This window comes from Acomys minous, assembly GCF_964271855.1.
Source record: "Acomys minous genome assembly, chromosome: 19".
Classification (NCBI taxonomy): Eukaryota; Metazoa; Chordata; class Mammalia; order Rodentia; family Muridae; genus Acomys; species Acomys minous.
The window spans coordinates 13,920,177-13,945,447 of NC_140499.1; the positions used below are offsets into that span (position 1 = coordinate 13,920,177).

General features: G+C 44.1%; 2 protein-coding genes across 5 annotated transcripts in view; one reads left to right on the forward strand and one right to left on the reverse strand.

Moving 5' to 3' along the window:
- The window catches only part of LOC311590233 (uncharacterized protein), a gene marked incomplete at its 5' end in the record, with an annotated part of 618,389 nt that overhangs the window by 259,878 nt on the left and 333,240 nt on the right, over positions 1-25,271 (forward strand). The gene's annotated exons all lie outside the window — the stretch shown is intronic.
- On the reverse strand, positions 4,880-23,638 carry LOC311590135 (uncharacterized protein). Of its 4 annotated transcripts, XM_084769000.1 has the most exons (6): positions 23,181-23,638; positions 22,920-23,092; positions 21,441-21,557; positions 15,866-15,971; positions 13,862-13,959; positions 7,224-8,177 (listed from the first exon to the last, which is right to left on the reverse strand). In XM_084769000.1, the coding sequence occupies exons 3-6, from the start codon at positions 21,536-21,538 to the stop codon at positions 7,991-7,993; spliced, it is 489 nt and encodes a 162-aa protein (XP_084625126.1). In that variant the 5' UTR covers positions 21,539-21,557; positions 22,920-23,092; positions 23,181-23,638; the 3' UTR covers positions 7,224-7,990. The 4 variants fall into 4 exon arrangements, 3 of the variants coding, with proteins under 3 accessions (XP_084625127.1, XP_084625126.1, XP_084625125.1); XM_084769001.1 differs by lacking the exons at positions 7,224-8,177; positions 22,920-23,092 and adding an exon at positions 4,880-5,125; XM_084768999.1 differs by lacking the exon at positions 22,920-23,092.

A 25,271-nucleotide genomic window follows, 5' to 3' on the forward strand; every position in this document is an offset into this window, starting at 1 on the left:
AATTGAATTATTCAAGGCTAGACTGCATATTCAAATATGAGTTATGCATTTTGACAAAACATTGTTAACATTCCTGTTCGCTGTGAATAACGTATTAATAATACAGAGATTGTACCTAGGGAGCACCCTGCGTTTTGGCTGGAAAATATGCCAAATGTACCATTTTTTTCTAGGCATTCAGAAGAGGGCGTGTTTTTACATCTACACTTAAAATATATGCTACCGACTGTAGTTCCTATGCCGTCTCAAAAGGAAACACTGTGGAGAGGCACTGTTTTCTGGAGCTTACACATTTTAAAGTACCAATGACACTTAAAACATTTTGGTTTCTAGTGAAAGGCTTTACAAGGAAAGGAATTAAACCATCAAACAATAACGACAACAAAACAAAGAGAAAAGCAAAGTGGAGAACTCACTTTAGCACAAACATATGGGACTCTGTCCACCAGGCTAACTCACCTCCTTGGCAAGGCAGAGCCAGGCTCTAAAGTGTCAGAGGCTCAGATAGCTCAGAGACGCACATTAATCCCGAGCTCAAAGCCCATCTGTTTATTTGGAGCTAATGTTCAGTCATTGATTCAATAATTACTTATTGACTTCCTTTTACGGTTCAAGCCTGAGAGAGAAAAAAAATGTGATCCGAAGCCTCGTAGTGTTTGCAAATTCTAGGGTTGGGAGAAAACTAGTTAGGGGCTAATGCATGCAGATTTGACGGAGAGATGTAGGGGTTAAGAGTACACACTTGGACCCATGGTTTCAGTCTTGGCTGTGGAGTCTTGGGCAAGTCATTTAGCGTGGAAGTGCTGAGCATGCTCCTACACTGGCTGCTGTGCAGCTTCGGTCAGAATGTAGAGTCATGCGCCTCATGCGCCACACCATAAAGGCTATGTGCTTAATGAGGCAATAACAGGCAGCCCCACCTGGATCAGAGTGTGAAGGTGGGGGAAGGCTTTCCCGGGGGTTGGAGGGGGGGGAGGAATATACTCAATCTGAGGTCTGTGGAATGTGAGCCTTTCAGTAGATAAAGAGATAGAGGAAGAGGGGTAGAAATTGTTAAGGCACTTTCTTATTAGTGGGAACCACGTGTAGCCTGGGACAGGAGGACATGTGGTACCCTGGCGGGCCCAAAATGATGGGTAGGTGTTTGGAAGAAAGAAAAGAGAATAGAAATACAAGAGAGAAAGGTCACGCCCTTGTCTACAGTAGAACCTTGAGTTGCTCAGATGGCGCACGTGCGTGCGTGCGTGCGTGCGTGCGTGCGTGCGTGCGTGCGTGCGTGTGTGTGTACATGTGTGTGTATGTGTGCACCCATGCACATGCATGCATGCATGCATAGTTTTGCTCTTCCTCATCTGTCTCTTGCATGCAAGAGGGTGAGAGAAAAATATTGTCTGCATTTCTCTGCTCAGCCTTGAAAATAAAAACCCCTTAGAAGTGGCTGGACATGCAGCTAATGTTGTCTAAATACTAGATGTAAATTAAATAGCCTCTTGATGCTAGAGTTATCTTTTCTAGGACTATAATCCTCTATTTGTGTTTATGCTCCATGGCTGAAGCACTGCAGCTAGATGTATTTAAAAAAAAAAAAAGATTTTTTTTTTTACACTACTTGATAAAAAAAAGAGGTGGGGTGGCTGGGTACTAATTAAACCTCAGTCAGGAAAATAAATTTCTGTATCTCTCTTAATGGGATGAATGTCATATTCGGATTCCTATTTTATGTAAAATCCATTATAAATATGTAAAAGAATTCACCAAATCTTCATTTCCTCAATTGAAAAATGACCCCAAGCACCAACTCTGAGAAGAGGAAGCTTTAGATTTCTTGATCTTTGGCTCTTTTGTTCTCCCTGCACGTGGTTTCTTAAACCAGCAGAATAATTTGGGAATGGTAGATATCGAAGCTACTAATATTTCTTTTCTGTAATCTGCATAGACTTCAGCATGCAGACCACAAAGTGCCGGTTCATATAATTTGTTGGCAAGGATAAAAAGAAGAAAGGAAATTACTTTGTAAGCGTGTGGATCGATCCAGCTTTCACAGATATTTTTCTGTTATGTGAAGCCGGAGGGTTTATGCCTATCTGAGCTTTATTTGACAATTACCACTTGCCAGCATAATTAAACGATAATTTATAAATACTAAGAAAGCATAATAGGGAAGGACGGATAGGTGCTTATCAGGGCCGTGGATAAAGTTGATCTGCTTCCAGGCAATTCCCAATCGCTTATCTTGGTTGTTAACTGGCCTCACTTTGTAACTGTTTTGCTAGGTTGGGCATTTGTTAGTGTTTGACTGTCTCTCGCCGCATAGACACCTTTCTCCCTACCCCAAACTCTTTCTTTTGCCATTCTTATTGCAGGTATAATATTTATGTAATATTTATGTAATATTGCTTGTACTTTAGTTCAGGACATAAATGTAGTATTTAGAGTTGAATATTTTACTGGGAAACCATTAAATCAATGAGTAATGTTCTGTGTCCCCTCCTTATTTCTCAGTTGTTTTTTTTTTCTGTGTGATTTGTGTATTTTCTTTTAATCGGTTTTTCAGTCACCTGGGCTTTGCAGTTAATTACATTCCACAGGGTCTTTTCATGTTGTTCCTAAAACGTTGGCAGATCTGTGCGTGCGTGCGTGCGTGCGTGCGTGCGTGCGTGCGTGCGTGCGTTGTGTTTAATTGTGGGGGAGAATATGCTGGTCTTGGTCTGTGGATCAGAGGGCTTGGTAAGAAGAATGATAGTTTACATGCAGCATGGAAATATTGCTAGGCCCCTACTGAATATAGAAATTACCCAAAGAAAGGCTTCTGTGGAAAAGGCAGCTTTTGTCCTTCTGGTGTCTCTCCTGAAGCTCCCTTACCTATTGTAAATATTGGGGTGGTCTCTGTAATGCCTTGTCCTAGGAGCCAGCTAAAGCGGCTTGGAAGCAGGCATCTGAACGGAAAATGTCAACAGAATGACAAGTTAGAAAAAAGATCCATGCCTTTAGAAAAGTGAGTCCGGGAAGACAGGCAGTGTGGAGGGCAGCCCATTGGAGGTCAGGGAGATCTCTCTCGCTCTCTCGCGCTCTCTCTCTCTCAATTAAATAATGTTAGTGTCTACTGATTAGGTGGTGATGGTTTGAGTGAAGTGTGTGGGAATAACAAAATAAAGGACTTTGGTGTTTCAAATCGTCAATTCCACGAATTATTCAGCATTTTGTCCTTATAAATAGCAATTATTTGCCTTTTTCAGAACGAAAAAAATTATCTTTCATATTCAAATATTTAAATATACCGTGCTGTCACTGGGGCAAAAAAAAAAAAGTTCTAATGTCAGAACAGATTTTTATGCGAGGAATAATTTGAAAGTGGTGGATTAGTTTCCACCTTTTGAAACACAGTGCTTTCTGTAATCTTCAAACATTATTTAGGATAATGGAAGCCATCATCCCCATCCTCAAACGGTAGCACTCCCATTAGACTTTGCAGCTACCTCTCATTTTTTATATTAAAATACAAGGCTTAAAAGGTATTATCTTACTAAAGGGGGGCAATTGTAGAGATGATTTGATTGAATAAAGGAAAAAGCTGTACAGGCCTTTTAAGATCAAGGATGTATTGACGGAAAGCTATCATTACAGACAATTAATGTTCTCCAAGGGAAGAAATTGATTATGGACAAAGATGGACCCTAAGGAGCAGACATGTCTTAATGCTCCGAGGCCTTGAGGATTATGCGTCTGGTTCACAGCGTTTGTATTTAACCCTTTGTGGTGACGAGAACACTAGCTGGTTCTTACCAAATGACAAGCATCAAGAGAAATTGGGGGAAAGGGGAGAGAACGGGTGCTTTGTCAAGAGGTCGACTGTGATCTGCATTTGGTTCTTTAAACAATATTCGAATAATTAGATTTGCGGTGTCTTTTCTGGATCCTGCCCTTTGGAGTAGCCGTGAACTGAAATTTACAGAAAAATGGAACTGGAGAGCCATGGCCAGTCCGCACATTGTTGACAATGTGGTAATGCCCAATAATTACAGTTAAAGACGCACTTTCCTAAGGAGCCCTGAACTTCAGCAGCATTCATGTTTCCAAATAACAAACCCTTTAACTTTGCCTGTCCTTCCTATAGATCTTATACAAAGCGTCCATCACGTCGTTAGCTAGGCCCTCGCAGCCGTGGATCACAATTGGGTACTTAATAAGGTGGCAACCCCACTGGGGACATTTCACATAATTATTCTTAGCAGAAAGGAAATTGTTATGGCTTCCCCCCCACCCCCCTTTTTGAGTTTGGCAACATTCCAGGTGAATTAGTTTGGGCTCCTAGAAACCTGTTCTGTGTCATTGGTGAATTTCACTCACTACCCAGGCTGTGACTTCCCATTCCTGCTCTGTCCACCGCTGGTCAGTAGAGCAACTCTCACCATGCAGCTGGCCTCTCCAGTACAGGGGCTGCCCCCAGGACAAGTGGGTGATGCTGCTGCTCATGAGGGGGACACTGGTTTCAGATGCCGGATTTAGCTATGGGTGAGCTTTGAAAAAAAATCTCTCTCTCTCTCTCTCTCTTTCTCAAGCCTTGTCTCTCTGATGGGGTGTTATGATTCTTGCCAAATAACTGGAGAGATTCACACGTCGACACAGTAAATAGCTTGTCTAGAGATCTCAGGCTCTAAGTAGAAGTTAAGGGAGAAGAGGTTGAACCCTGGGCTCTAATTTTAGGCTTGTAGACTAAAAAATGGCTGTCATTAATTAGCCTAGATCATTAGAACCATTTGTTCTTTAAACATGAACAATTTGAAGCCATTTCCTGATGTTCTTTGACCTCAGAGCTTTTAATTCACCACCACTGAATGAACTCACCGCCAAACTCAAACCGTTTGGAAAGGATCATATTAAGGAAGCAATGGGCAGATAAGCATGACATACAGCCCTCCTCACTCATGTGACAGACAGGCTTCTGGTATCACCAGTTCAATTCCAGCTGCTGTGGTCCCCCAGCGCCTCTTAGAGCATCAGCAACAACTCACGCTATACATTTGATGATGAGTGGCTTTTTCCGAAAGATAAACACCTCCCTGGATGAGCATGTTGTTCTTTTTGTGGCTCCTAGGACATAGGAATTGGGTGCTGTGGTGCGTGCCTGTTAAAACAGAACCCAAAGCAGATAGGTAGAGAGTTCAAAACCAACCTGGGCTACACAGTGAGACTCCAGCTCCGGGGGGGGGGGGCGGGGGGGAAGGAAAAGAAAAAATACAACACATCCAAAGACACAACTGAAAGAAACAATCTGGCTAATGTGCCACTTAATTCCTGGGAAAACTGGAGTCATAATGGTGGCCGTTTGCAATTGAGAGGGCCATAAAGGCTTTTAAGAGGGGAGTGTATATAAGAGAGTGAGTTTGGAAAGGCAGTTGCTAACGAAGCTCCATTAAACAACTGCTTCTGGGGTTGTGAATCCTCCTGCCAAGGAAGGTGGCAAAGCCATTAACAAAAATAAACAAGGAAAAACAAGTGAGCATGTGAGGCGGGAGCCAGGGAAAGAGGAGGCAGAGGAATGGATCAGATTGTAGCTTGGAAACACCGAGCGACTGCAGAGATTCACTGCTTTTCTGACCTGTGAGCAGGCAGAGTGAGAACCTACAAAGAAGCCATCAGATTTGGACATCGACAGTGTATTCTAAGCCAGAGAGTTGAATTTGCTTGGCTTTAAATACCAATTATCGAGGGAACTGGGTGTCCCTGGGCAAGCCGTTTCATTTCTCTGAGCCTAAACTGAATCATCTGCAGTTAAATAATACACTAATAAGCTTGAGGAGATGCTCACTTTGCAAAGTGCTTGCTATGCGAACATGGGGACCCGAGTTTACGTCTAGAACCCACAGCAAGGAAAATGGGTGTGGTGGTGTGTGCTTGCAATGCTAGTGCCAGGGAGGCAGAGACAGGCAGATCCCTGGCACTTGATGGCTAGCCAGCCTAATCTAACTGACAAATCCAGGTCAATATGAGAGACCATGTGTCAAGAAGAAGGAGGCAGAGGAGGAGGAGGAGGAAAGAAAGAAGGAAGGAAGGAAGGATGGATGGATGGATGGAGACTGGAGGCCACAGACCCACACACCTTCAGTTAAGCACACAGAGTTACACAGAATATGCTGTGCTTGTTAACGACCAGTGTCTATATTGCTGGTTTCTGTATCAACCATACAATACCATCATTCTTAGTTCATCATGAATTCCTTCTACTTATAAAAAAGAAAGTTGGGTTGGGTGATGGCTCAGTGGATTACACACTCAATGTGCAAACTCTAAGCCCTGGGTTTGAATCACCGGAACCCACATAAAAGCTGGGCATGGTAGTGTATGCACGTGTAATCCCGGCGCTCCTGAAGAAGATGGGGGAAGAGTCAAGAGATCCTGTCTTGCACTGAACAGGAGATCCTGTCTCAAACAAGGTGGAAGGCAAGAACCAACAGTGAGATTGCCCTTTGACCTCTGTACAAACACATCACGGCACACACATAGACAACAGGCACCTGCTCAGAAGAATTCACACATGATTATAAGGTAAGTTAATTCCCAGACAGCCTGCTGAGCTATGCTGCTAGCAACCTCGTTCACTTCTGTTACTGTGTCTCTTGGTCTTGAGTGACTAAGCTCTGTCTCCAGGTTGTGTGAGTATTCTCTGGAACTGGCACGATGAGGACATTGTGTATGACCTCCCATGGCTTAATGATGTGATTGCATGTGTGTGTGTGTGTGTGTGTGTGTGTGTGTGTGTGTGTGTGTGAGAGAGAGAGAGAGAGAGAGAGAGAGAGAGAGAGAGAGACAGACAGACAGACAGACAGACAGACAGACAGACAGAGAGACAGAGAGACAGAGAGAGAGACAGACAGAGAAAGACAGAGAGAGAAAGAGAGAGAGAGACAGAGAGACACACAGAGACAGAGAGAGAAAGAGAGAGAGAGAGACAGAGACAGACAGACAGACAGACAGACAGACAGACTATTGCTTAGTTGTCATGTAGATTTAGTCATGGACCTGATCAGTAGCTCCTAGCCATGCCTACCAATAGAACTGGATGGAGCGACCTTATAGCCATATCTAACCCATGGCGTCTGTACCCAAGACAGTCATGGGTGTGACCCAACACAAAACTGTGAACTGACATTAAAGTTTACATGAACTGGGAGATGACTTTGGAATTTGAGAGTGAACTCTGTAGATGATGATATATCATATCACAGGATCCAATGGTTGGACACACCTGGGACTTTGAAGTTTATTGAACCCGACTGCCAGTTCTAGGAGTTCTTGGTCAACCTAAGATAAGACCTGCACGTTGAAATTTCTAGGTCCTTCCTGAGAGATAGGCACATCATGTGGGATGAAGAGTGGCAAGACCATTTCCAAGGGAGGTTGTTGAGCTTGGGATTTGTTGTTCAGAAGGTCTGAAGTGGCCTTATATTCCCAGGCTTCCAGCGTAGAGACCATATTTCGAGAACTGCAGGTCTAGAAGTTAAGCATGGTTAAGCAGCAGTCGAACAGCCCCAGTTTCTCCTCCTGAGGCTTGAAACAAGTCACTGTAAGGACCTTCTGGTGGTATCTATTTGTGTGCCATGCCATGCTGGCTAGAGACCCTTCTTTAGGAAGTGTAGGCAGGCACTCACAGGCTTTAATTGGTAAAGGATTTCCCAAGGATCTTGAAGATGGCAGTTCTGATTCAGTAGGCCTGAGCTGGGTCTGAGGATCAGAATTCCTCCACGTCCTTAGCGATGCCAATGCTGTGCCCAGGGGCCACTGTGGCAGCCAGGAACTACCATTCACTAAATAGCCTGAGGGGTTCCCCGAAGTCTTAGCTTCATCTGAGGCCAACTGATTCAAAATCCCCAGCAAACTGTCTCTTTCTTAAACTGTGTTAACGTAGTCTATTAATATCTATTGAGTTATATCTTGAGCCAAGCTCCAGACAACATGGACATGAAGGCTGCTCCTGCGCTGGGGAGATGGCTCAGTGAGTAAGGCTTTTGCTGTGAAGACATGAGGATGAGAGTTCAAATCCACAGCATCCACATAAAGCACAGGCTGGTGTGGCAGCCCACTTGTAATCCCAGTCAGTACTCAGCGGGGCAGAGATGAAGATCCCAAGAGAAAGCCAGTCTAGCTGAGGTGGTGAACTCCAGGCGCACCAAGAGACTCTGCATTGGTAAATAAAGTGAAGTGTAATTGAGGAAGACTCAGAAGCACCTCCATGTTTACTCACACAGATGTGATGGTTCATACACAGATGTATGCAACACACACACACACACACACACACACACACACACACACACACACACTCAGTGTGTCTCCTGATTTCACGGTACTTACATTTTAGCCAGAGAAACAATACGTTTTGTTTTTGTTTTCTGTTTTAATATGATCACAGTTGTCTCTAAGGACACGAGGCAGAGTTGGGTATATGAGTTCTGGAATAAACCATGAGGGTGCTGAAGAAACGGCCTCAAAGCCTAGTGAGGCAGATCAGACTGTCACTACAGAGTTCAGAAGGCCGAGGCCAGAGGATTGATACACACCACAGGCCAATGCAGACTATATAGTGAGTTACAGGGAAGCCTTGGCTACAGAAAGAGGCCCCATCTCCAAGTACAAAATTGAAAAGCACAAACAATACAAATGGCTTTCAAGATGGTAGCCTGCTCTCAGTTTGTTCTGGGAAGGTGGTGGGAACGGAATGTGGGGCTCTTCAGGTAAACAGGACAAAAGAAAGGAAGGCTAGGTGCCTAACAGTTACAGTATCGAATCAAACCCTTTTGGAAATGTCATCAATATCCCTATCATTGGTCCCCAAAGGGAAAATGTGGGAGTGGTTATCAAGTCCCCTAGTGGTAAGAAACCATCTCTGAAACTCACAGGGGGTGGAATCACACTGACTTCCTTCTAATTGTGCCTAAGTCACCTTGTACATAGCTAGAAAGTAACAAAAAAAGATCAAAGATCCGTGCCCCATTTATAGTGTTTCCTGACAACTTTGGAGTGTACGTGGCATAATAAAGTCTTTTGGGTGTGTTTGCATGATTTTCCAGAAAGTCTAAGGATGTTATAAAAAAGAACAAGAGAAACTTTAAAAGAATCACGAAAACAAAACCAAACAAAATAAAACATGACATAACAAACAAAACACAACATAACAAAAAAAAAATCAAGAAATAAATAGGCTTTCGGGGGCGGTATGTGTGTGGGGGGGTGATGTCAGACCCAGTCTTCCGGCGGTGACTCTGTTATTACGGTTGTGTTCAGAAAGCAATCGTAAGAACGTCCTCCCTCTACACATTCAGAGCTCCCTCAGTGCCAGAGGAAACTACATCAGAACAAATCTTCAGGCACAGGCAGCTTTCACCTGTATATTTTTTTTTCAAGCTGAGAGTACTCCTTAATTACGAGGTTTTTTTTTTTAAACACCATTCTCAATTGGTAACATATGTTGTTGTCAGCGTGTATTTAGCACCTGCAGAAAAAAAACCGACAAGGAACGCATGACAGCGCATAGGTGGGACACCCCACTGCGCGGCTGCGAACACTGTCAACAAATTGTACTTTGTTAATTTTTTTTTCTTATTAAAAACAAAATCCAAGAAAAAGACTTAGGAGTGCAGGTGTTTGGAGCACCAAGGCAGGATGAGGTTAGTGCAGCCTTGAGCATGGGAGCTGGGCTGGATTCCTATGCCTTTAAGCATTCCTTGTTCCTGCTTCTCTCTGCTTATCTTTGGGTGAAAAAGCAAGCAAATCCTCTGCGCACACTGGTTCCGGCAGGCTTGGCTGTGCTGTGAGGCATTTGCCGTTAGAGTCAGTATTTTCTCTGTTGATCAGCTGCGGGAGCAGGCAGTCAGCACCTGGCATCATGACCTTCTACACGGGATGTGCTTGAGAGGCTGCTTGTGTGTCTTACTTTCTAATAGATCAGATGTGGTTGCGGTGGGGAGGCGGTCCCGCACCTGGTCCTTCCACGGTGACGTCCTAAAGTGCAGGCTTGTCTTCGGGTCTGCGATTGCTCTCATGTCCCTGTAAAGGTCAGTTCTCTTAGCTGATAGCATTCCACACAGCACTGTGCATTTTGTAGACAGAACTTATTTCCTGGGATGGTGGTCATTGGTTGCTGTGGTTCTTTTAGCTGTGGAATCGAGTTTCCGAGGACCCGATAACTTTATTTCTTCATTCTTATAACTCTGTTCATTCAAAGCAAGTGGGTAGTAGTTTGTTTTTGAAGAGACCTCCTCCCCCTCCATCCTGCTGAGACGAATTTACCAGATTGAGAATGAACAGCGAGCTGGACGTGGGCATGGCTGTGATATCTGCGTCTAACTCGGCATGATGGCTTGAGTCCAAGAGGTCAGCACCACTGCTTTATACCAGCGCACAGTGAGCAGGGGGCTCTGTCTCTTAAATAAATATTAAGTGAACAGGCACAGCGTGTGAGGTTCTATTCGGTAAAAAATTTAAGCAGTCTTATTTTCGGTTTCTCCTCTGATGATAGACACTGGAGGCCTTACGACTGCTAATACTCCTCTGGGAGATTGTATGAAGGAACCGACAAACCAGAGAATTCCAGCACCACAGACTAGGGAGGCTCAGGCCAAGCTCCAGTTCAGCCAGGCCTCTGTTGCACCCTCACAGCCTGGCAGGGGCTCCTCACTGGGTTAAGGCTCTGGCTGCCCCATGTGCGGAGTGCCTGCCCTTCTCCCGCAGCTGAGAGAAGACTCTGGAAATGACACGTTTTTATACCTCTCAGCCGAGGCTCAGCGCTCGAAAGCACTTTACTCCCAGTTCCTCTGGGACGGAGAATCTGTTTGCAGTAATCACTCGCAATGTTGACAGAATGTTCGAAACCATCTGCTCAAGGGCAAATGTTAACTCTATCACATCCTAATATTTTAAGCCCACTGATCCCCGGGCCCAGGAGACCTCCCGATGGAACTCTCCCTGGGCTGCGTGTCAGCCTGCTGTCAGTTATTATCCCACGGCAGCGAGGCCTGATGCGCCAGCCAGTGCTCAGCGAGGAAGAGGCCTGTGATGAGAAGTGTCACAGCTGGTTGTGCCAGGCAGGTCCTGTCAGCTGCAATACAGCCGAGGCTGTCTAAGGCTTGCAAGAATACTTCTGCAATCTGTACGCTCCTGCCTTTAAGATCATTTGTATAAACAGGCTCCTTCCCTCATTGGTGGAAGGCATGGATTATTAATATGGGTCTGTATAAATGTGTGCATTTCCACTGTGCACACATAAGTATGGACAGATGTGCACTTTGGCTTAGGTCACCGGACTCTGCCGGAACTACTTCATAAATCAGAGTTCAGCACACAGGTTTTCTGGTACATTGCTTTCTAATAATAATAGCTAGTGATAAGTTAGGTCCTCAGAATATTAACTTATTTTTATATGTCACTGGCACAGTTGGCCAGTAGGATCTCAGAATTAAAAACATATAGAACATGGCAGGGGATGCATCAGCAGTGAAAATGAAAGATGTTGTGTTTTCTGAGAAAGCCATTGGAAACTTCCCCTATGTGTCCCAGCCACTGGAATAAACCTTGCCAAGGGACCCCACCCCTGAGAGTGTCTAGGCTCTTGTCTGTGTCAGACACTTCAGTTAGGCGGATGCTATTGCCGAGAATGGCTTCCAGCGCGTTGAAGAACCTACCGAGGAGAAACCCGGCACAAAGGAGCAAGTTCTCAGCTACAAGCCCCCAGATTTTATAAGAGGCTTCAAGTTTTATTTGTGTGGGATAGAATTCATCTTACATCTGTTTCTGTGCTGGGCCATTCAGGTGCTTAGCAGGTAAAGGGGATGGGTTCTGCCTACTGCCGTTTACACAGTGCTTGGGCTTATGTCCCAGATATAGGTGGGAGGAAGTGGACCAAGCCACAGCCACTGGGGCGCATGTTGCACCATGCCATGCACTCGTACCACATGTCCTCATCACCGAACTGTACCAGACCCTTAAGTAACTCACACTATTGTAAATGTCACAGAGTGAAGATGCTAAGGCTTAGACGTGTAAAGGCTTGGTCAAAGCCACACAGCTAGGAAACGTTTGCGCTCAGGCCACCACCTACACAGAAGACTCAAAGATTCTTTGTGCAGCCCGGCTGACTCGGTGCTGAAACTGCCAATTCTCCTAGGTCACAGAGCTGAGCAGTGGTGTTGCGTATCTTCATCTAGAAGGCCAGCAGATGCCACCTTCTCTCTTACTAGTCAGACATTCGTTCATTAAGTCTGGGTCCTGTGCTTCCAGGAGGAATTTGGAGAGTCATCTCGGGGTGTGGAGCAGCTTTGCTTTCTTCACATACGCAAGTTTCCGTGGAAACTGCGAGAATGTGGAAGCATGCCATCTTGAGGGAAATGCACAACTGGCCACTTTTGGTTGCATTTGTGAGTGTGCTCTCTGTCTCCGTCTCTCTCTCTCTCTCTCTCTCTCTCTCTCTCTCTCTCTCTCTCTCTCTCTCTCTGTCTGTCTCTCTCTCTCTCTCTCTGTGTGTGTGTGTGTGTGTGTGTGTGTGTGTGTGTGTGTGTGTTACTGTGGAGTCAGAACTCCTAGGAGAGGTTGCCATGTAAGAAAAGAGGAAAAGTCTACACCATGTGGTGGGAGCTCGGAAGGCTCTGAGAGAGAAGGCACTGTACTGCCTTGGAGAAGTCAAGGAAATGAAGCTTGCTCTTTTAAACATGGAAGACTTAGGAGTCAAGCATCTCATCCGGCAAACAGCAGAGCATGCTCTGTTTTAACAGCTTCATCTCAAGATGGCGTTCTAGACATCTTGGTTTTGGAATCTGGCTCCATCCCTGTCTCTATGATGTGGTTAATCCCAGCCATCCAGACGATGCTGCTCGGTGTCTCGTATTTCCTATTTGAATTCTCATCGTGGTCGGCACCTTCCTGTGTGTTTGAATATGAAGGAGTAGGAGACAGAGACCGGTGTGAGCGTGACAACACACAAACATGCACATAGACACATGAATCCCAGTTCTGGGGGCTCAAAGCTCTTAAGCATTCTGGGCCTCTGCAGCCAGGTACATGAAGGAGCAGGTACATGAAGGGACAGCTCATTCTCAGGGTCACTAAAGACAAGGTAGCGCGGAAGCCATGTCAGTGTGGTAGTCAGAACATCTTAAATGTGCAGCAATTATAAATCCTCACTTCCGTTCTCTGCCCTTCATCTTGTTTACTTTCTTGTTTATGTGCTAGCTGCAGAGGGGGTGCTACTCTTAACCTTGGGACACACAAAAGAGAGTGGAAAATAATGGCGCCTTCATTGAAAAGTACTTGGACATAGACTTCCTTAATGTTAACTTGTATTTATGTGAGGGCATGTGATCTTCTTGTTTTTATTACTTAACTTGAAGTCATCCCCCCCCCAAAAGAAAGTCCCCATAATTAACAGGACCAGTGAAAATGAGTAAAGGTGTTTGCTGCCAAGGCTGATGACCCGAGTTCGATCCCCATAAACCATGTGAAGTTGGAAAGAGAGAACCGATGTCAACAAGATGTCCTCTGATCTCCATACCATACACATTATATGGCATGGTATGCATTCTCCCCCCACACATAAATAAATAAATAAATAAATGTAAAAAGATTATTGAAATAAATAAGGCATCATAGCTGTTTGCTACTTAAATATTTCTATGGGTAAGGCTTTAACTCATGCCCGTGCCTCGGAACAGTGGCTTCTAAACGTTCAGAGTACTCGGCTATTTCACACAAAGGCCTTCAGGAATGTTCAGTTGCTACTAATTCTTGCTTACATAGCAGTGCATCCAAGTTGGCTAGGAGGTGTCTTTCCTGGGGTGGCCTTGGATGGCAGGAAGACAGAGGCAGCACTCACCTGTGGCCCGTGGGGTGTAGAGTGTAGAAAAGAGAGCAAGTCCTGACATTCAGGAGGAATCCTGGTTGCCCCTTACGCTTTTCTGGGTGTGCTTTTACCTTTGGGGAGCAGGATACACTAGGGTGAAACAGCTGGCTTGCATATATATCTTGGGTTGGCCTAACTACAGTGGCCATGGTTGTCAAGAAGGGTAGGCGGGTGATTGAAAGGTGCCTTCTGATTTTCTGAGGCCTGTGATGGAGAGGAAGAAATGACTTCAGTTCCCCTGGGGGACGTTTAGGTGGCTTGCAAGCTGTGGGCTTCTCTAAGTAAGTCTTGTCTCTTGCTTTCGCCTTGCTGAGAGGCTTCCCTGTGTGGCTCCGTCCGGCCAGCTGCTTCTGTGACCTCTCCTCTGTCATGTCCCCCCCGGCTCCCATGGCTGCTCAAATGTGATTCCCCTGAGCTCTCTTCCTCTCCAGCTGCCTCTGCACGCCACCCCCGCTGCTCCAGCCACTTCCTCAGCTCTGGGACGGCGCGAGGAAATGATTCCAGCAGCTAAACAGCTTTTATGCAGAGAGAATATTTAAATATTCCCAGTTTGCATGAGTCTCCTCACCTCATGCTAGGATCAGAGGTTAATGGAGACGGTTTGGGGCTTCTCTCTGTCGGTAGAGACTGGAAGACTTTCAGAAACGAAGGACAAGCTCTTTTGACATCCCCTCCACCGAAAATATGAATTTTCATACAGGAGGACATTTTGTTCTACAGACTCTCCTTTAAAGGTAGCTGCCCTGTGTTCCAGCTCGCTTTTCACTTGGGCTTCAGCCAGGTTAGATGCTAGCTTGGAAAATTATTACCTCTGCTGCATAGAATTGTATGATGGGACTTATGCCTGTGTTGATATCACTAAAAATATCTTTGCTATGCAGACTCTATTTTATAGTGCTTGGTGGATATTTTGGTTTTTTGAAGCGTTAATATGGATTTAAGGTATGGAACACTGTAAAATGGCCTTCCAGGCAGGCTTGTCCACAGGATGGCCCCAGTTGCACAGTGTCCAACCCGTTGGGTGACCCCAGGCAAGCACTAATTTGCATATATGCTTACATGTTTATTCATATCCGTGTGCTTCAAGCACCCACCCGTTATACACATTTATCTTTTAATTACCTATGTAGAATCCCCTTATTTTTCAATATTTTCTCATTTTCTCTTCTTATTCTTCTTCCTTTCCTTGCTTTCTTCTTCTTTCTCTTTCCTTTAAAAAACTTATCCCCCTCTTTCCACTCTTCCATCCTTCACAAACCCTCTAGTTGTTTCCCTTTCTCACAGATGCTGAATGGTGCTGAGGAGACTATGGTGTGCTTATTTTTTTTTAATCTCTTTGAAGTACTTTATTATTATATAATCTCCTTTGGTAGGTTTCATAGGCTCAGGATTGGCACAACTTTGCTCTAGCACACATTTTTACATGTGTCAGGCTCTACAGATTCCTGGCAGCGCTGGTCTTATTTTTATTTGTTTTTGCATGTTGTAAGTTCTCAGCAGTGTGTTTGTATAGCACTTTTGTTTAACCAGCAAGGCTGTAATTTCTTCATTTGATAATTTTACATCTATCAACTACCCTTATGCTACTTCTCCCATTGAATCTGGGCAATCATATAATCTATTCTTTGCAAAACAGTAGATATTTTAAGCAGTAACTCAAACAGTAATATATGAGTTGAATGACTCTTTCTGTGCTCAGTATTTTTTTTCCTGAGAAAATGAGAGATATATAGTGTCAAATGGTTCCTGGATCCAAGGAGGTTCAAGAAATTTGTCTAATAAACAAGTAATTGGTGTGTTAAGATTATGCATCATGATGTAACAGCTATGTCAGTGGGATTGTGTGTAAGGCTGTGTTATGTCACATCAGATGGGGATGATCAACCAGAAAGGAGGCTGTTGCCATGGAGGACCATAGATGGGCTTTTATTGGTCCCTCGGTTTCTTTCTTGGATTTCAGGCTTTTCGATTACTCACCAAAATGATTGTGTGGCTTTGGCTTCCTTTACCACCACCGACTTCTGGGATGCCATGGTCTGTAGTAACACTTGCATTCTGCACTGAGGAAGGGGGATTTGCAGAGCTAAAGACAAGTAGAAGAGAACATAGTCAGCCATGCTTAGAGAGTCCAACAGTGAACAGCTAGCCTCTCGCGCCTGCTCATCACACTCTTGCCTGCTTCTTGCAGGAAGTCCTCCATAGAGCCTCATGGCAAGGTGTCTCAGGACTAAGAGAGCATCTTGAAATAATTCATCTCTTTCTCCTGCATTTCTTGGGCAGCAGAAACTATGGCCATTTTTTTTTCTCATCCAGATCTTTCAGAGTGGCAGCAATGCAAAAAGACCTTGAATTTGGGGAGCAGAGTTGTATTGGTTCCATCCTCTGCTGGCTTTGACAGTTTGCTTTTAGACTTTTCATAAACATTCAACGGCTACTTCAATGTTTGGGTGGTTGGCTTAGCATCCTTCAGGAAATGACTCAGGGGCCTACTTCTTCCGTCTTCTTCCTTTCTCAAATTTGATTGTGTTTGCCCATGAACCACTTGGGGAGCAAGATTCTGTTTTACTTATCTTTCTATTCATACATGTATAACACCAGGCTGGCACCTGATAGGCCTGCAATGAACATTTACTTGTGCAGGAAGCAAACCCACGCTGTCTTTGGGATTACCAAGACACCACCATGCTCTCAGTCTCTGCCCAGCCTGACCCCCTACAAGAGAACTGCTGTCTCTGGGTGACGGGATGTCCACCAGAGGGCACTGTTTTTTAAGAGGCTCTTCAGCATTTTTTTTTTCAATACCAAGATAAATGCCTGAGAACTTCCACTCCCAGCTTCAAGTTCTTAATGGATACCACTAATACATAATATAGGAAACTGATTAAAGGAGACCATTGTAAATTAATAAAGGAGGAAAAAAAATAAAAAAAAAAAGGAGACCATTGTAGCAAGGTTAGATGTAAGTTAAGACACATCACTCCAGATAACGAACATGACTTTGATAGTGAAAAGCTAATCCTAAAAAAAAAAAAAAAAAGAAAAAGAAAGAAAGAAAGAAAGAAAGAAAGAAAAGAAAAGAAAAGAAAAGAAAAGAAAAGCTAATCCTAAATGATTGTGCCCAGATGTTTCAGGGCAATTCTTCTACTCTTCCTTTTACTCTGTTTTCTGATGGACAAAACTAGAAGAAGTAAAGTTTTCATTAAGTCTTAAAAGCTTCATATACGCATGTTCAAAATAAAAGCCTGAAATTGTAACGGTGGAAGTTCTAAGCTGACCACATTCTATCCCAAGCCCAGCGGAAACTTCAGTGGAAATTCATTTTGAGAAAGAATGGCACATTCCGGTTGCTGCTGTGTGTTTTTGTGTCCGTGTGGGTGTGTGGGGATGGTGTTGTGTGGTATATGTTTGTGTGAGTCTGTGCATGTGTGCTTGCATGAATGGAAGCCAGGATCTGATGGGTGTTGAGTGTCTTCCTTTAGCACGCTCTACCTAATTTTTGAGGCAGAATCTCTCATTAAACCCAGAGCCCAGAGCCCAGAACCAGTTGGTCTAGACTGACTCCCAAGCCCCTCCTTTCTTTACGCCCTCTGCCCTGGGGTCACAGGTGCACACTGATGTGCCTGTTCTTTTATGTGGGTGCTGGGGATCCGAACTCATCTTCTCATGCTTGCATGGCACCACCACAGACTGAGCCATCTCAGCAACCCTGATGCTGGCTCTGAAAGCTATAAAAAGCTACATTTTATGATGCTCCCTTTCCCTTCATCTTTCCGGGTTCCCTGGGTATTTTCGGGCAGAAGCAGATGAGTCCCTGAGTTCTAGTCTCAAACAATTCCAGTTTGCAAATGTCTTCAGACTGCATGTGAGTCGACACAGGGGCAAAGCTGCTCCTATGGCTGCTCCTATGGTCAGGGAACTCCCGAATGTAAACCAAGGAGAGGCCGGCACACAGGGCACATCTTTTCCCAAGTGGGAAAACCTGAACTCTAAGTGATAAAAGGGTGGGTCCCAGTAGACCTGAGCACGTTGAACACACAGATCATAAATAAGGATCCTCAGAGACGCCCTGCAAAAATCCTTGTGGCAGTCTGTTAGTAAACTCGATCTCACATTACGCTTAAAGATTTTCTTTTAAGTGGGCTTTGTGTGTGTGTGTGTGTGTGTGTGTGTGTGTGTGTGTGTGTGTGTGTGTGTGTGTGTCAGGCTACAGAGTCATCTGTGAAGTGTTTAATTAAGCTCAGTCTGATTAAAACTGTAGCTTAAATATCTGTTGATTTTGTGGCAAGCTGGGGATGTTAATTGTCTTGATTGGTTTTATTTTCTATTCCCAGGACAACAGGGTCCTATGTGCATCACTGTGGTGAAGGAAGGGGCAAACGCATAATTCTCATAAAGAAACATGCATTTCCCCGAGTTAGCCAGATGGCAAAAGACCGCAGCCGTGAGAGACAGTGAGTCTCAAGGTGAAAACTGGAAGGCTTAGCAAAGAAGCCCACGTTTTTCCCAACCACCACAAATTTACATCTAGAAATCTGTGTCCAGGCGTGGATAAGCTGCATTTGGGCCCTCGGGCCCATCAGTCTGGCTTTGTACTCAACGACCCTGGCATTTGTGTAGTTGTTAACACCATCACTTAAATGTTGTGTTTCATTCTCCAGAGGGCTTTAAAACTTTTAACAAGGGGAGAAACGGTTTTTTTCCTTCACCTGTTTGATGTGGCGGATCATTTATGGAGCCAGCGTGTTGACACACTATAAACTGTAAAAAATGAGGCCTAATAAGGTTAATTGTCATTTGAACCTGCCTCTGTGGGCTGCAATCTGCACGCGCGCGCTGATTGCTTCTCTGGGAGAAACTCTGCCCAGATGGCGAAGTCCTCCAGGCCCTGACCCACAAGAGGCCTGGGGAGAGGAGGAACAAGGTGCTTCTCACAGACTAATTAATTTACGACTGTAGCACCTGTTCCAGAATAGATGCGGCTGGAAGGGAGCACAGTCCCCCTGGCACAGTGGTGTGCTCACGGGTAAATGGATTTCAGCTGATTGTATTAAGCTGACGCTTTGATCATCGAAAAGCGTTAAAATGGAAATATGTTTTCCCCCCTGGCTGTTGGCTTCCATGAGTGTGGTTTGTATTATTATTATAAATGGTGGCAGGAGAAAAGACTGTATTTTGATTACAACATATCCCAGTTAAAAATGCACCGTGTATTCGTCTATTTCTTTTTGCAGCCTAGAATGTGTGTTGTCATTACATCGCACCTTTTAAACAATTCTGCTTTCTTGTTTCCATTTTATTCCAGCCAAATTACTGGCTGGAAATCAGACCCCAGCACAGATTCCTTTTAGCTGGAACGTTTTATTACGCACTCACACCTTTAATTCAATGTGTGTAATTAGGCTTTAATCAGCTGAGCACTATTTGCGAAAAAATATCAGACACTTCTTTAAATGGGATTCTGGTGAAGTCGAGCTAGTCAGCTTTGGTGGCCAGCGAGCTGCGTGAATCAATCTTGTGTAAACAAGGCTGGGTAGTAAATGGGTTGACAGTGTGAGTCTTTCTGCACTGTTTCACTTTGTTACCCCTTGGATTCCCAAAAGGATTAGAGGTAATTTTTTTTTTTCATTCCGTTAGAGGCCATAAAACTGTTTCCCTTTCCAAATTCACACTATGATCTCCCATGTCATGTGTTTGGCACACACGAGGAATTTATAAGACCGCACACTCTTGTGCTGCCTAGGACTGGCCATGAGGACGCCAGGGCCTTACAACAGTGACTTCACCAAAGGTTTTGAAAGGTCGTTGTATTGAAAACAAAAATATTCTTGATCACTCAGGACACAGGCCGTAGAACCCTAGTCCTGCCAGTTGCTTCACGATGACCTAAAGGACTGTTATTATTAAGTGACCGCTTGCAGTGGGTCCTAGCCTGTGGGTCACAGCCCCTTTGGGAGTCTAAGGACCCGTTCACAAGGACTGTATATAAGATATTTACATTACGATCCATAATAGTAACAACATTAAAGTTTCTGAAGTGAGAACAAATATCGTTTTGTGTTTGGGAGTCTGAGACTGTATGAAAGGGTCACGGCATGAGGAAGGTTGAGAACCAGTGACCTGGAGCCTAATGCATGGCTGGGGACAGATGGCTTGGTTCTTTCTCTTTGAGGGTGGCATCACGCAAGAGCGAGCTCAGCAAACCCAGCACAGGAGCCTAAGTGTGTTTGCCTCCCAGCCCTCCTAGCCCTTAAAACTGCCCGCACTGGGAAGGAAATGGAAAAGTTCGTGCCTGCTTTTCTTGTTTCTGTTTCTCCCTAAAACTCTAAAAGCATTTAAATTTAAAATAAAATTTGGCTTTAGCCAATTCCTTTGTTTAATAAACATTCTTTGTAAACATGAAAAAAAGCCCCCCCCCCCAAAAATGTCGAAGTGAGATAATTTACTGTTTCCACTCCCAACCCTGGCGCGTTGGCATCCTCTGAAGGATTTTAGTGCCCGCTATGAACTACAGGGTGCTTGGGCAGTCCTGGGATCCATCTCTGTAAATGGCACAGCCATTGTCATCTCTGGGCCAAGGGAGCAAATGGACCTGCTGTAACCCTCCTAGAAGTAAATTACCAGGCCACAGGCTGGTCACCGCAAATGATGAGAAACACGGCTGAGCAGCCTTAGTCCGCTACAAGATTGTGACCATTTCCCCACGGCTCAGCTTGTTTCCCTGACAAGAAAGTCAAACATTGTGTTATTTTTGCTTTCATTTCTTTAATTACCAGAGATGAGATTATTTTCAAATGATTAAGAATACTTTCGTTTTTGTTCAGTGGGAACACTCTGTCCTTTGCTGGGCAGCGTACTGGTCTCACGAGTTTGGGAGTCCGGGATGGGATGAAGGAAGCCGCCTCTGCCTGCAGACCTTTGACGGCCCCCGCCAGTCCAGTCCTTTGATGCTGACCCCCCCCAACACCTGCTTCTCACACCGTGCCTCTGTGCCTTTTCTTTTATCCCTGGCAGTCGGGATTTGGGGTGCTTCCCTCTTGGAAACTGGAAATGATAACGTCACTCAGAGAGGGGTTACTATAGGCTGTTCTGTAACTTTGACTTGGGGTGAGACAGGAGAAGGAAGACCAGGGGCACAGTTAAAGAGAGTGGGGGGACTTTGGAAACTTGAAAAGGGGGCATTTCTAATGATAAGACCTTGGAAGGAAAATAATATTTTTTTTTCAAAACCAATTTACCCTGACTATAATTTACTGCTTTTCTTTTGACATCATTATAGGTATTTGTGTTAGAATAAAAATGCTCTTCCTATTTCTGCATTTTAGACATCTCAACTTGTGGCCATAACAGAAGGGGTTGTAGGACCCCACGTTCACCTCCATGGCTTTGATGCTGGATAAAGTTGGACCAATGTCGTGAACCGACTCCACTATAACTCACACCTCTCAGCTAATGGCTGCGCTTACATTCAGCTCCAGAAAGGGAGCAGAGGCAGGGCCTAGACAGGGGTGGCTTTCTAGCAGATTAAGGAACATTAGTGATGCCCCCAAATCACCAGATTATCATGGTCTTCAGCATCCCTGGGAAAGCCATGGGCCCTGGAATCAAGCAGTGAGGCTGTAAACGTGCTGGTCTTCTACCTCTCAGCTGCATATTGGTTCACTTTGTGTCTCTGAAAGAGAGGACATGAGACAAGTTCCTGGAAAAGCTAGATCACGTGTCTGTGTGGCCTACAACTAACTTTAATGATGTCAATTTTTTGATACCAGCTTGCTCCCTAAAGAGAGCTTTATGAAACACTATCCCGATTGCACTATGCTCAGTTTAAATTGTGTGCAACTTATATGTGCCTAATATGTGGCTACCTTTGTTAAGCCAGTTTGCATATTTCTGGGAAAGTTCACGTGCAGTCTCTCTAGAACAGTGATGTGCTCCTGATTTAAAGTTTGGAAGCCTGGCTCTGTAGCCGTAGTGATGTCAGCCATGCCAAGGGGCCTCTCATATTCCTCACTAGATCAAGAGAATATTGGCTAGCTTCCTGATCCCCGGGCTTCGTAGTGTTCATGTTTGTTCATCCTGTTCCTTCTGTTTGAAGTGCTATGCCTATCTTGACTGTTCATGTGGAAATACATACATCTCTCCTTATCTGTCAAGGAAATTGGGAGCTTAATTTTATCCTTAGCCGTTTCTGCCAATGAGCAGAAATAATGGGAAAGAACACTGGTAAATTGGGTGTGATGATGCGGGGTTGTAAGGGAGACAAGCGCGGTTTATTTATTAGTTTTAAATGAGTGGCTTTCAATCTCTCCAGTCAACATTTCTGATATGAATATTTTATGTGGGATGATTGCAATCGTGTGGGTTAGTTTTGCAAATCAAAATCTATTTGCAAAACACCATCGAGCCAATGTATCTTATCACAGTGTTTGCATTACCCCAGGTCTTACAAATTAGTTATTGGGACTGTAGTTTCCTATTAATGTGGATTTACTGATTAATTTATTTACTTTATGAGAATTCATATACCAAAGTACCAGTGTTCCATGACTAAGTATGAAGATATGGATTCTTGGTTTTAAAAAAACAATCCCCACAAACTGCACGCTACACGGCCAGATATACCTGATATACTGCTGTAAAATAACCACTTGGGGAATGCATCACTAACATTTTACAGGCTAGGTGGGCGTTCCTTCCTCACTGTCTGGATTCTCACCTGGGTCAGGGCCCTGGAACCTTTAGCCCCTGATAATTTCACTTTCTCTCTGGATAAACAATGAAAATAAAATCAGATCCCACTGGCATCTCTCCCATAGGTAAGACGTCAAAAATACTAGCCCATTGTGGAAACAGTATGAGAGCAGCCAGGGAGGCGCTAACCCAGCTTTTCTGGGAGGCCATTGAGCATTATGCATTCAGAGCCTCTGGATGCTCAATGGACGCACACATCCAACATCCCTTCTCTGCAGGTTCCCAGCGGCTCACCAGTGGGATACAAACACTGTGAAATATCCTGCTCCTGCCACTGCCACACCTGAAAGAATCAGGCTCAGATGAACAGAGAAGCTGGGATGTGGATGAAGGAGGGCAGTGGGGAGAAAGCAAGACACACAGTTTCTCAGCTAAACCGGGAGCCTCCAACAGTGTTCAGTATGTAGACAGTCCCAAATGTCGTTACAGGTCAAAAGGAGCATGTTTTTCTTGTTACTAGAAAAAAAAAAGGCTATTTAAATGATCTATAGTATAAAGACTAAAAGCAATACAGAGCATAATAAAAACGCATCATATTTCAAACCTGAATTCGTGGCCGGGGCTACATGTACAAGGCTGGTCGTATGTTATTCAGGCTTTTGTCAATGGTGGCCATAAGATGGGGGCTGCTGGGTGCAGGCTTGGCTGAGCAGTACGAAGATGTCTGCAGCCCAGACTCCTCTCACCTGAGGCTAAGACTCTCAGCTATAGGTTTCTCAGTTATCCGGGATAACTGCAGGGCGTCACATCCCTCAATTTTAAAGGACTTACAGTTAAGAAGCCTCAGGTAATTGCCATGGCAACCGTTATCCTTTAGTGGATACACACGTTTCTACCCCAAGAAATTTTTAAGTTAACCATGGAAAGGCTATGAGAAACAGAAAACATATAAATAAAAACTAAAAGAATATGTAAACAAAAAGACAAAAAAAAGCAATTTTTAGAGAAAAAATATGTCTTTGTGAATTTACTGTCTTACCTGTTGAGCCTAACTAGGTCTTACTTGATGTATCTAAAAATCAATATTGATCATACTCTATCCTTGTCATTTCAATGTAAATGTATAAAATTGTTAACTTGGTATGTTAACTTGACTAATTTAATTGATATATTAAATTGAGTTAGGTTGACATTTTTAAGGTGAATCCTAACTAAAGCTTATATTGGCAACCAAAAACACTGTGTTTTTTTTTTTTGCTTTTTCGGGTTTGCTAATTAAACCAACTGAAATGCTTTAAAGCTTTGAATGTATAAATGTAGTTTTAAATATCTGAATGTGCTTGGGCATCTGAAAATAGGATCATACACTAACATAACCCCAAGAAAACCCCAAGAAACAGTTATTCAAGTCTGCTAAACTTACAAATAGAATTGTGAATTTCTCAATTTAAAAGGAAAGGAAAAAACTGAAAATTTAAATTTCTAACTTTTATATCAAATACAAAGTTTGAAGCAAAAAACAAGCCCTCAGATAAATTTTTGTTTTCCATTTAAAAGCTACCCCTCTGGATAATAAAATACAGCAACAGGTATGAGATTAGATTTTTAAAAAATAATTCAGGGCAACAATATCAGTATTTAAATTTTAAAACAAGAAGCACCAGTGGAACAGAGAAGCTGTTTATAATAATAATAATAATAATAATAATAATAATAATAATAAAAAAACAGTGGTGGACCCACTGTGGACAAACAACATCATGGGAATAAGCCACTAAACAAAAATCCAAAGAGAACCAGGAAATAGCATGACTGGAAGGCTTTCTACTGACAGCCAAACTGTTTTCTTACAGCCTTAAATAAGCTGCTATTGCCCTGCTGGCGAGCCTTCACGTCCACCACCAGTGACATCACTGCTTCTTGACTTCACGGAAGTTGTAAGCTAAGCAACTGGAAACACCCTACCTCAGAGTGCATCTGACACACCCAACACACCAGCCCTCCTAGCCTAGCAACAGAGTGGCTCATGGGACCACCCCGTGCCCACACCGCCCAGCACTAGATAGGGTTGGACGTCTGAACTGAGTAGGTCTTCACTAAACATGTCACCGTCCAATGATCATGAATTTGAAACGTTGTGATTTGGAACAAATGTAAACCGGTTTCACACAGCATCACCCTACACCTCAACCAACTTGCTGGTCACAGCTTGTCGTTGATGGCCACTTACCTTGTGACCTCACAGAATGGTCTTTGCCTCTCTGAACAGCAGGTTCCTCGTTTGTGAGGTAGGGACGATAGTGCAAACGAGCTCCCAGAGCTGTTGGAAGATCAAGCCTGAGAAAGCTTGAGAACGCGCTTTGACCGAAGGGCAGATCAGAGCAAGAGCCAGTCAGCCTGGAAAGGCGGAGGCTGCTGTGTTTAGGAGGATACAGTGGCGAAAAGAAGCCCTTTCCTTTCCTTTTCTCAAATGTCTGCTAGAAGGGCTGAATATGAAATGGGCTCTGCAGGCGACATGGGTCCCTTACTTATTTCCCTACATATATGTTGGTCATGCCAAGCCCCAGGGTTCTGGGGGAATCCGTGTAAAACTAATATGATAGACTTAATTAGGATGCAGTCCCCTCCTTCTCTCTCACACTCACTGCCCACCACCAACTCACTCTGTGCGGTGGTACCAGATATCTGAAGATCC

Coding starts and splice junctions, on each gene's coding strand:
- LOC311590135 (XM_084768999.1), bottom strand. CDS start 21,538: ATGCAGCTGAGAGGTAGAAGACCAGCACGTTTACAGCCTCACTGCTTG. Junction 15,972..21,440: donor CTGAAGACCATGATAATCTG/GTGATTTGGGGG, acceptor ACTTGTCTTTAG/CTCTGCAAATCCCCCTTCCT. Junction 13,960..15,865: donor AAAGCCACACAATCATTTTG/GTGAGTAATCGA, acceptor TGCTCCCCAAAG/GTAAAAGCACACCCAGAAAA.